The sequence below is a fragment of the Columba livia genome, chromosome 5, assembly GCF_036013475.1.
Source record: "Columba livia isolate bColLiv1 breed racing homer chromosome 5, bColLiv1.pat.W.v2, whole genome shotgun sequence".
In the NCBI taxonomy this organism is placed as follows: Eukaryota; Metazoa; Chordata; class Aves; order Columbiformes; family Columbidae; genus Columba; species Columba livia.
In genome coordinates this window covers 42,707,277-42,719,403 of record NC_088606.1, presented here as the reverse complement: position 1 = coordinate 42,719,403, position 12,127 = coordinate 42,707,277, and the positions used below count along the sequence as shown (strand labels likewise).

General features: G+C 40.1%; 1 protein-coding gene across 11 annotated transcripts in view; it reads left to right on the top strand.

Annotated features, from left to right (window-relative positions):
- AMBRA1 (autophagy and beclin 1 regulator 1) overlaps positions 1 to 12,127 on the top strand; it is a 133,766-nt gene that overhangs the window by 2,606 nt on the left and 119,033 nt on the right. For 7 of the 11 annotated variants that reach the window (XR_010473022.1, XM_065064691.1, XM_065064697.1 and 4 more), the window contains exons 2-7: positions 468 to 607; positions 8,760 to 9,015; positions 9,251 to 9,309; positions 10,052 to 10,235; positions 10,898 to 11,070; positions 11,853 to 11,919. Coding sequence is in view for 10 of the 11 variants with exons in the window: in XM_065064691.1 (XP_064920763.1) it covers positions 8,881 to 9,015; positions 9,251 to 9,309; positions 10,052 to 10,235; positions 10,898 to 11,070; positions 11,853 to 11,919 (618 nt within the window). In the remaining variant the exon portion in view is untranslated. Of the gene's footprint in view, positions 1 to 467; positions 608 to 8,759; positions 9,016 to 9,250; positions 9,310 to 10,051; positions 10,236 to 10,897; positions 11,071 to 11,852; positions 11,920 to 12,127 lie in introns of those variants that run through there. The other 4 variants (XM_065064693.1, XM_065064695.1, XM_065064701.1 and 1 more) reach the window with 3 other exon arrangements.

Here is a 12,127-nt window from a genome sequence, read left to right as displayed (position 1 = left end):
TTGATGTTGGCACTCATTAGTACTATTAATACAGATAGTGTTAAGGTACTTTTTTGGTATTTTTTTTTTCCTGTTGAGTTTGTATTATTGCAGACCTGATAAGGGTGTAATGCATGTTAATAGTTACCTTGTGTGATCTTCTGTTAGTAGTCCTGCACTAACCTAGCAAGGAGGGTGGTAGAATCAAGATACTGATGACATGAGGACAAAATAATTGTGGTTTTCAAAAGCGAATAATGAGGTGATGTGCAGTGGAAGAAGATTAATGTTAGAAATATCAGACTGGAAAGTTTTTTAAATGGTATGGTAGTCATTTGATGAAGTATACACTGACTGGGTTGCTTAAAACAAGAGGAGACCTACTTATCTGCCTCTTGGGATTTAATATTGGTTGCTAAGAACTCTGACTAGGATTGTCATCTCGTAACTGTTTATTGTCTCCGGTTTTTGTAAACTGTTGTCTGAAGGCACGCAGGACGCTGGGGTGCCAGGCCTGAGTGTGGAGACAGTCGCCTGAACCTGTGTGCTCACACGGCTCCGCTTCGAATGTTCTCAGTGAGGTCTCTTGGGCTGTCCTGGCAGAGCGATTCCTGCTGCCTTCTTCTTGGTATGTACCACTAACTCTCCACCTTGAGCAGCATAGAATTGCTGAGAGGAGTCTCTGACCCATGTTTTAGACACTTTCCTCCCCCCCTTTATATATTTGTCATTGTCTCAGTCCAAGGCAGAGAAGGGTGTCAAGAATTGGCTGTGTTTCTTTGTCCAAAGTCTAAATCTTTGTCTCCCATCACTTCTTTACTTCTGATACATTTGTGTGTGAAAGCTTAAGCTTCTGTGTGGATCATTGTTACTTTTTGACTCGTTATCTTATTTGATTATTTCCATGGAAATTATATGAGCAGAGTTTGTAAAGCTATGTTCTCGCTTCCAGTTGCTTTTTCTTTATTACTTGGATAAAGGTGCACATGCCTTAATCTCAGCCTTGAATGCATGAAATACTTTGTCTTCATCTTGTAGATACCTGATGCTGCTACTGTCACTCTGTAATGTTGATGCTCCCAATTTCTCTTGCGTGTGTGATGTCACTAGGGGGCACTTGGCTGTGGCTCTTGAGCTTGAGGAACCTTGGTGTGATTTTTTTTAATGTAAAAATTTGAATTGAAAATTCCTTTACTTTCTCATCTGAGAATAATTCTCTTAAGAGATTAATCTGAAGTCTGTTTTGCTCTGTTTTTCTCTCTTGATTTCTTTTCTCTTTGTACCTCGTTCCGTACTGTATACATACAGTACGTAGCAAAAGATGCTATGGGCTGAGTATGGAATTGGGAAACCAACTCTTAATCTTCTCGATCTCGGTTCTGCTCTTTGATTTATCTTGCAGCTTTATGAAATTATTTTTTCTCTTCGTATCTTCTGAATTTGAACTAATACCTATCTTCTCAAGAATTCTTTAAGTTTATGTGGAAATGGTAATAATAGTAATGAAAGTGTGTAATATTCTGGTTGGTAAATGAAACTGTCAGGCTCCCAGACACAGCTGATCACTTACTTTTATTTTTTTTGCTTCCCTTCTTACATTTACCATTCATTTTCTGACCTTTAGCAGTTGATATCTGCAAGTTTCTCTTCCACTTCCTCATAATTTTGCTGTAAGTAACTAGCAATTTAATGTACTACTTTTGACTAAAAATTTATCTTAAGAGTATTGTAGCTCATTTAATCCAGACCAGGAAGACAAATTAGGATTCTAATGGCAATCAGCTCCATGTTACAATCATGTGGGATCTTGAAATGACAATATACCATCAACGTCTTTGTAATGTAATTGAATTTCCTGAGCTGTTTGTAGTTTCAATTTAAAACATAGCACTGATTTTTTTTTTTATTTTTTTTTTTAATCATGAAGCACTAATACAAATTATTTTTCTTTTGGAATGCCATTCCGATTTATGTGGAAGCACTTAGAGCTGTGGATGCAATTTAGAGCAGTGTTATCTAGTGTACCTTCAAAGTGCGTGCTTTGGAATTGCTTTCCAGATCTCTCTATGGTCTTAATCAAGGGAAAACTTGGGCTTATAGTGTACTACTTTGGACAATATCTTAAAAACTTTGAAGACTGAAAACAGGGCCATATCATGGAAGTGCCTTCATGGTATTAGTTTTGGATTCTGTTGCATAGTTGCATCATAAACACACTTTCTTCCTAAGACACCTTTACTGGTGTGGTGGGTTTTGTTTTGTTTTTAGTAGGCACGTAGGTGAAGACTGGTTCTGTGCTCTAATGTCAGGAATCTACATGATTCTAGTGTCTTAAATTAAGCTGCTTTGGTGGGTTTTTTTGTCTTGTTTTGTTTGGTTGGTTGGTTTTTATTTTGTTTTGTTGTTGTTTTTTAAAGCCTAATCAAGGATGCAAAAGTACAAACAGAGCCAAAGTAGTTTAGCTTTGTTTTGATTGTGATTAATCATCCTTGAGATAATTGTTTGTTATGCCTCTGTGGCCTATTCATGCTTGTGGGTTGCCCTTGTTTAAGGATTCCAGTGCAACGTAACTTTATTTTCAATTTAACTTTATTTCCAATTTTCTGTTTAGCTAGATAGTGCTGCAAGATAACTTGAAGTTGTCTCTGCAAAAAGTTTTCTGGGTTTGTTTATTTGTTTGTTTTCAACCCAAGAAGAGCTAGAACCTCTTAGAATGGTCATAAAGTTCATGTGGAAGTACCACAAATGGAGCTAAGGGAAGACAAATTGTATTGTTAGAGGAAAATTTAAATATGTAGCTGATCAGGTCAGAAATTCACGTAGCCCTGTCACAATGCTGAATGTAGTCCTGTTCCTCCAAAACTTGTCAGAAATTTTGATCTGTGGAACTATTCTGGATATGAGTCATGTCACCATTTTTTACCAATTTTTTTGTTGTTGTGTTCAAATTCCAGTGCTACATAGTTCGATTACTTACCAAATTAGGACTCTTTGACTTGCCCTGTTTGTTTAGCTGAGTTGATGCAGTGCAAAAGAGGGAAAACCAGCTTTTTTGTTTTGGTTTTGCTTTTTTTAAATTATTATGATTAGTCTTTCAAGAGGAGATATTGAAAGGGTTGAAGGGAATGATGTGACGCTTGGTAAGAATCGAATCAGTATTTTTAATAAAAGCTGCTAGTAGAATTCAGGTCCTGTTCTATCTGGGATAGTGTTTTCTGGGGCTTCTTACATGGTGTTGTTTTGTGTGATTTAGGATGTTGGCAAAGTTATCCCCATATTGCAGAGGGGGAAAACTTGGACTGTAAACAAGGAAATGAGCTAGAAAGTCACTGAGGCTGTGTTATGGCTCACCTGTATTACAAGTGGTGTTTTAGGCATCGGGTTGGTTATTTGAGGTCTCCTGTCCGTGGGTCCCAGAAGGAGGTTTTAGTGCTTTGTCAACGAGGCTCCTGTGGAGGAAGGAAGGGCTGTGCACTCTGTAGTCAGGTGGGCAGGGTGATCTTTGACTGTCTTCAGCATGCACAGTATTTTTTCCTTTGCTCTTTCAAGCCTCTTAAACACAGGGATCTTGACAAAGCAATTTGTCTCAAAACTGAACTGTGTAAAATACGAAGGGAAACTGGTTGTAGAAAGTAATTTGAGGGAATCCTCTGTCTTGTGACTACAGCCTATATGAGGATCACTGGCAGTGAAGATAAAGCATTTTGGCCGTACCACTGTGTACACTCTTTTCATGCCTGTCTGACCATCTTCTGATAGTTCTTGGAGACCCACCCACATGTACAATACTGGGATTGCTAAGTTATTACTAATATTTATTAAATACAATAAAAAATACTCTTGAACTCTTTAATCTATCTGATAGTCAAAGCCTGAGATGCTGCTGCTATTTAATTTGGAAGAAATGAAATGGCATGCTTTGTTGTTAGTGCTGGATACTATGCCTGAGAATGGACATTTTGAAAATAGAAGTTACTGGCTTACAAGATAAGTAGAGCCATGGCCAGAGTTTGTAATATTTAACAGTACTAATAATCTGATTCTCTTTTTTTTTATAGATAAGTTTTCTTGTGTTTTTGCATGTCAGTGGCATGCCTCATTGGTCACAACAGTTTTGTTTTTCATTTTGTTGTTTTTGTTTTGTTTTCCCAATCTGTGTTCTTTTAATACAAAGTATATAGCTTGCACTGACCCATAACCATGTGGGTCATATCTGTTTTACAGTCAATGCATTCTGGAAGTTTTAAAGCTAGACAAAGTTACTTGGAGACAGAAGCTACCAGCACATGCTCTTCTCCTCTCTGGTCTTTTCTAGGGAAATTTGTATGTGCATTCTCTCTGTGGATCCCAGACTGTAAAGGCAGAGACAGCTTTAATGTTTCACTTAATGTTGCCTCTTTCTTCATCAGTCCCTTGAGACCTCTTTGGACTGTAAAATTGTCTGAAATTATTTGGACATTTGTATTTTTTTGATAGAACTCCTGTTATAAATAGCAATTACTGATTGCAGATTTTTTTAAAAAAAGATCTTTTTTAAACACTGTTTTTCACACTGTTTCTGTATGCACACATCAGGAAAGGCTTTTAATGTTGGGCTCAGCACACAACCAAGAAGTCCTTAGGAGTGGTAATAGATTTTTTTTTTTAGCCTGGGAGCTGAAGGCCACATGAAGTAACTTTTTTCCCTAATGCAGAATTAAGTAACATAAAGTAGTGCTCTTATACTCTTTGTATCAAAGCCAGCTGTGCTTCCAGAATGGTGGTACTGGAATCTTCACAAAAGTAATAATGGCAAAGATGGGAGTGAGGGGAAGGAGGGAGAGAACACGGGAGGGGGACGTGTTAAGAGATGGGACCATGATCTTTGTAAAGTGCTGAAGTGTCTCATTGGAATGATAACCACTGTGTAATGCATAAAATATCTTGACATCCTTTCTATATGGCAATTTGAATATGCTGCTTTTTATTCCTCTTCTCTCCCCACCTTTTTGTCAGTGATTTCATGGGATCCTGTACCACTCTGAAGTATTACAATTCACTGCTTCACTTTGGTTTTCTAGAGGTTCAGCATCTGTAAAAGTGGCAGCTACCAGTGTGCTCGTGCCTCTCCGATGCTGGGAATTCTTAAGGCTTCTTCGAGGACAGCTGGTGCAGAGCAAATAAGAAGGCTTGGGTTTGGGCTATGTAATGCTCTTCCAAAATTGTAAACAGCCCAGCATGCTGTCCTGAAATGCCCTGAAGGGAGAAGACTGTTAGGGAAACAAGGCTGCCAATTGTAGAAAAATTTCTGACTCTCTACTTTCAGAATTTCTGTGGTGCCCTGGACCACATCCAGAGCATCACCTGATCTCGTTGTTGGACTCCACTTTTGGTTATACTGTTTAAAAACAAAACGAAAAACCCCAACAACAAGAAGAAAACAGGAAGAATACCAATCCCAGAGCAGTTCCTTGTTTCTGTGGTCAGCTCTTTGTCAGTTGTGATAGCATGGGTATTTGCAATAGAAGCTGCTGCTGAATCAGTCCACCACTTGCCTGGACAGATTTGATTCAGTGAGCTGCAAGTTTTCTTTATGCTGAGGCCCGAGAAGTATTTTCAAATGCAATACATTTCATGTAAACTTTGTTAGTCAGGTGGCTACTGAGTAGCTATAAAAATGGTTGGTACTTCCATGGTTTGTCTGCTAATGGTATTTAATAACATGCTGTCATTATTTGGCTTCTTGTATTTGAGCAAATTGTTTGGAATTGGTGGGTATATTTACTAGTTTAGAGAAGGAACTGGCTCCTTAAAAAACAAAACAAAACAAAAAACCAACCAACCACAAAACAAACACCAAACCCCAAACCAACCCACCACCAAAGATCCGAAAAAACAAACCAAAACTGAATATACGATCCGATAGTAAGGTTAAAGCCTTCCTGCTAAAGTGAGCGAAGTTAATGCTGTATCTACACTGCATCTGTTTCTCCATTTGAAGGCTCTAATTTTCTTTGCCAGCCTGAAGTGTTTCTGAATGTGTCACCAGCTTGTGGAGAGCGGCTACTGTATTCAGGCTAATTCAGATGAAAGAGTAAACTTTCTCCTGACGAAGCATGAATAAAGCTTGGCCCTCAAAGAGATCCAGGGTAACAGTGGAGTGCCAGCCCCTCTCAAGAAGGATGCATTCAGTGTTTTCTGAAGAGCTTGTGGCTTTTAAAAATGTTGAGCAGGTACTGTGTAGGCAGGCACTGAAGCCTTGAGTTTGTTTTCTTTTCAAATGGGATAAAGAGGTGAGTCAGAAGAAGCTGAAAAAAAAGAGGGACAGTCCCTGAGGGAAAAATATCAAATGCGTAGGAGGCTCACATAGGAAGTGTTTGTTACATCCCAATGAGTTCAAGAGATGAGTACACATGTGCAAAGATTCAGATGACTTATCTGAAGGTAGGTACTTGATTTTATATAGTGAAAATGGCTTGCTTTTTCAGTAAGGTGAATACAAGATGTTCACTAACTGCAGTTGTAGGTGTTATCTGTTTCTTTATTTTTACAATATGTAAACTTGCTGGTGGCATAAATAAACATAAAGATGTTTGTTAAACCTCTTGATTTCCTTGTTGCTATTGTTCTTCAAGGAACATTAGTCCTTCTGATGAAACTGAAATGTGCCCAAGTTGTCAGAGATTGTTTTTTCTCATGAGTGATAGGGTTATCCTCCTTGTAAATTATCAGGATGTCTTAAGTTATTTAGGTTGTTCGTCCTTTACAGCTATCAAAAGGCTATTCCAAAGCTTAGTGTTTGAGACCTCTTCAAACTTGCACCTTATTCCAGATACAAGTCTGGTCTTCCATTTGTGTCCAGTTTGTATATTTCTTCTCAGGCTGCTGTAGTCTTTACTCCTTGAATGCACTCATACAGAATATTCAGCTACTGTCTTCTTAATTTTACTAGACAAAACTAGACTTATAGCTTCCTCCTGTAAAACTGGCTTTTTATTGCCCGTATTGTTCTGAGCTGTCCTTCCCCTCCACACTGCTCACCATCTGAACCCAGTCATGTCTGAACACGGGTAACTGGTGCTGTTTGCAGAATCCAGATGAGGATTTATTAACGTTTAGTGAAAAAAGATTTTTGATTTAGTGATTTTGCTTTTGGCTGTGTTTGTTCCAGTTATCCTTGTTCTAGTATTTTTGAGCCTGGGCGCTTTTAATCCATACAGTTGCTTTTAAGAATCTGCTTGCAGCATGACATCTTTAGGTTTTGTATTGCTTTCCAGTAAGGCTTTTATTTTGTCAAATAATTCCTACCTAATGTTTGGCTGTCTTCAACAGATTCTCGAAAGAAGGCTTATTTTACACTACAGAGTTTCTCTAAAATAGATGATCCCCATGCTGTTCACATTAAGCATCAGGGAATTTCCAGCTAGCTTGAATTTCTTGGTGGTGAATTTCTTTCCTGGGAAGATGGATGCCTTTACTTGTTCATCACTTCAGTACCCTTTATTATATTTTTACAAATGAAAACTGGTCTGCTTTATTAGAACGCCTTTTCCTGGCTTATCTCTCCAGACAGCCCCTCCCTGCAAGCAGCAGCTGTCTTAAATCATCTGCTCAGGCATTTTTTTTTTTTAGGGAGAGTGGGAGGAAAGAAAGGTTTGCTAATAACTATTCTGAGTTCTTCTGTTTCACAATTCATCTCTTCTTGTGTACGTGAGCCTTTTTTTCCTGTGTGTATTTTTGCTTTAAGTTGCGACTTCCTTCTCTATTGAATATTGGTGGTTTTGTTCAGTGTAACATGAACTGAGGAGTATTTATTTTCAGATCTTTGTTCTAAAGAGATGACAGTGTAGTATGTGCGCTCTGCTGGGATCAAAAGGTAATAGCGTTGCAGCAGCAGTTCTTGTTTTATGTGTTCTTAGAAAATTCTTGTTTCTGGAGAGCTTTGATGGCAAATTCCAATGTTTGAGACCATTCAAAAGCTGTGTAACTTGGTTGCTATTAGGGTTGCCATATTTAGTTCCTTCAAAGAGTGTTTATTTTTTTTTCTAGAAAACAGGTATTAATGCTTTCCTTAGTGGCTCAAAGTGTACTAAAAGCATTAATCTTTACCATTGTGCATTACTTGAATGAACTGTTGTTCTAAGAGCATTGTAAATGGAAAGACGATGTGCAGACAGACAAAATGAATCATCTTGATGGAGTTGGCCAAGGTGCCGCTGCAGTGTATAAGGTTTCAGTCCAATACACGGTTTTGTACATTGTTAGCTATCATGATGGAGTTGGAAGTAATTTGATCTTAAGGTCTATCAATTGTCTGACCTTTGCAGTGATAATAATTACTATTACAAACATTTTAATAGTTCCTTGGAGACTCCTTTGTTGTATTGTCAGTTTTTTAACACTGTTCCTCTAGGTATCAGTCAGCCTTCCAAGATAGGACCTAAATCTTGAAGGTGTAAAGACTGTCTTTTCATAAATCTTTTTCACTATTATATAAAGCAAGAAATGGAGTGAAGAGAAGGGAAAGAGTTTCAAGGCCAATTTTTTATTCTCTTTAGGTGTGGTATGCCTAGGGCATGTGTACAAGGAAAGGGCTGGATGCTTTCAAAAGCCTTTCAAAGTGATCTTTGGCTACAGAAATGTAAAAATTTGGCTGTGGGAGAGGATAGGTTTGGGGTTTTTTTTTGTTTTTTCTTTTTTTCCCTCTTAAATCTAGTGTTTCAGGATTTAAGGCTCTCACTATATCCAGGTGATCAAAGTAAAAGCTGCCTTCTTTCTCTTCTCTTCTCTTCTCTTTGTAGGTTTCCATGAAGATAAACAATTGAAATGTGGGCAGCTTATTTATAGCTTGGTGGTGGTTGTCATCTGGAACCTCCTGCTGCCTCCTCCCGGTAGTTGGTGTCACGTTGGCTGCTGAGAGCCATGAAGGTTGTACCAGAGAAGAATGCTGTCCGCATCCTGTGGGGTAGGGAACGGGGTACCCAAGCCTTGGGTGCTCAGCGTCTCCTGCAGGAGTTGGTGGAGGATAAAACTCGATGGATGAAGTGGGAGGGCAAGGTAAGGTTGTGGGGTAGAGGTGCATAGCTTGATCTGGAGTGGGGGGAGGCAGAGATTTGAAATAAATTGGTTCGTGATTGTACATTTGATGTGCTTTCTGGCTCTGTTCAGTTCCTGCAGTGATGTGATACTAGGTATGTTTCTACAGTGGGTTCCCCTTGTTGTCTGTGTGGTTTACAGTTGAAGTATTATCGTATGACACTTGCAACACTTCCTGCTTTGTTGGCTTTTTCAGAAAGTTGAGTTACCAGACAGTCCACGCTCCACCTTCTTGCTGGCGTTTAGTCCAGACAGGTAATTAACTCCTAGTTCGTTCCCTGTTTCAGCAGTCTCCTTACACTTACAAAAGTGATGGAGGCTTGTGCCCATTGAGTTGTCCAGTCCTGAACAGCCGAGTGAAACTTCTGGTTCCTGACGTGCGTGGATGGAAAGTACACACCTTCCTAATCTCACAGCTTCAAGCATAGTTGGTGTTTGATTTCTGAGGTACCCAAGCGATGCACAGTTCTAAGGAAAAAGGATCTGTGCGGCCACCGTGCGATTTTGTAAGAAACTCGAGAGAGTAAAAGGTGTTTAGCCCGACATGCCAAGTGATGTGGCTTACCCACTGGGATATCTAGGACTAAAGAACAGAGCAGAATGATGTGTGTATTGGAAGCAGAAATGGAGGTGGGATCTCTCTTAGTGTCACTTGATTTGACAGTGTTTGAGATGGTGTGGAGAACTGGGAATATTTATTTGCCCCAAATTGTCACTCGGGAGCTCCTCCTGAGCTGCATGTTTACTCTGACTTTCAAGGTCAAATTTGTGCTTGTGGATCAGATGAGCTCATGTTTGCATGGGCCCTGAAATCTGGCCACAGGAAGCTTTGTGGCTGTTGGTGAAACAGGAGCCTCTTACCCTTTGAGTGTGAGGCTCTGTGTGGGAGAGCTGCTGGGTTAGGTGTGAACAGACCCTGTTGAGATGACACTAACCACGGTCTGGTTTTGCCATACTCTTATCTTGCTAATGTTTGTCCTGCCTTCTGCCTTCCTAGGACCCTGATGGCTTCCACACATGTGAATCACAACATCTACATCACAGAGGTGAAAACGGGCAAGTGCGTTCATTCCTTGGTTGGACATCGCCGCACTCCCTGGTGTGTCACTTTCCATCCCACCATTCCGGGCCTCATTGCTTCAGGATGCCTAGATGGGGAGGTTAGAATTTGGGATTTACATGTAAGTCCTTCCTGAAACATATGTGCGTTTGGTGGGTGGTGACTTTTTTTTGGTCCGAGTTCTTTCCAAGTGTTGCCTGATAAAAGAAAGTTGTTTGGAAGCTTTGCTGGGATCTGTCTCTAAAAGCACAGAACAGATAATAGCTATCATCTCCTGTCCAGAGAGGAGGAGACAGATTCTTTGTTCAGTCCTGCTAGGCAAGTCATGTTCCTTAGCCTTGCCTGTTTATTTTATAAGAGCGATACAGATAATGCTGAAGAACTTTGTGCATGGTGCCTGTTTAGCTTATGTGAGAGATGTGCCATTTTTCATTCCACTGAGCACATCTGAACTCTTCATTAGGGGAGCTGCTGCTCTGCCAGTTCTACCTAGTCTGATGATTGGCACAGAGACAAGGTGTATACGTTTACCTGGTCACTTTGGAATGCAATATTTTACAGGCTGCTTGAGACACACCTACAAAAATACATTTGTGGTCATTGTTGCAGGTAGTGTTGTGTTCTAGACATGACACATGACCTCGTATGAGTTAGCAGTTCTTGCCAAGAAAGCATGTTGCTTCCATGCTCTAGGCTGAGCCCTGGAGAGGTGACGCATACATGGAAATCTCATGATCTCCAACTGTGTGATAAACTGCTTGTGATTCTTTATTCCTCACCCAGGGTGGAAGTGAGAGCTGGTTCACAGATAGCAACAATGCCATTGCGTCTCTTGCTTTTCATCCTACGGCTCAGCTCCTGCTGATTGCAACTGCCAATGAGATACATTTCTGGGACTGGAGTCGCCGGGAGCCTTTTGCAGTGGTGAAAACAGCCAGTGAAATGGAGCGGGTCAGGTGAGTTCTTGCTTCTAGGGGAAGAGAATACTTGTATGTGAAAAGTGGTCAGATTTGGGGAATGTGGGGGATTCCTCTGGGATGCTGCACCCTCTGCGCTGAGGCTGTGGAGAGAAGCATTGGTTGCAGCTTCTTGACTCAGCTGGTAGAAAAACATTTCTATGCACAGAAAAAGAAAAAAGATAAACAATTGGAGATAATAAGTTAGCTTGGTTGTTCATGTTTGTAATCTGACATGTGCCAAATAAATGTCCAGGATCTACTTCATGTTGCTTTGTATGCTTAGTAGTTAAACTTGTCAACTGTAAGGATGAGAGAACCCAGAAGGTGTTGGAAGAGAGTGCTGAGCTATTACTTTGGTGCAGTCGCAAAGGAAACTGTGTTGCTGGAAACTGGATGCCTTTTTTGAACAGTTTAAACAGACAATGATGTAACATTCAAAGGAAGTTCATATCTCCCTTTGTACCAAATTCCAATTTGTTATATGTATGTCCATATCCCTTAAAATTTCCTGGCTATTTCAACTGATACAGCAGTGCTTGCTTTCAGCTTTTAGCTTCTATGTAGTGTTGCTGTAGACTATAAAATAGCTGCAGTCTTTGGCTAGATGAGTATATCTTTTCTTAATGTTTAAACTTTTTGATGTCCTTCAGAAGAAGATGATGTCAATGTTCTCATTGCGAGCATTTCACGTAGGAATTTTTTCCCTGCTGTGCCCAGCTTCTTGTGTCAGTGTGGAATGTGAACTCATGATTGACACTCTGGCTCTGCTTTTGTTTTAGGCTGGTACGGTTTGATCCCTTGGGACACTACTTGCTCACAGCAATTGTTAACCCTTCTAACCAGCAGGTAAGAGGAATGTCAGGACCTGAAACACTGGAACAGGCTGCCCAGGGAGGTTGTGGAGTCTCCTACTCTGGAGGCATTCAAGACCTGGACGCCTTCCTGTGTAACCTCATCTTGGTATTCCTGCTCTGGCAGGGGGATTGGACTAGATGATCTTTTGAGGTCCCTTCCAATCCCTAACATTCTGTGATTCTGTGATTGACTGACTAAT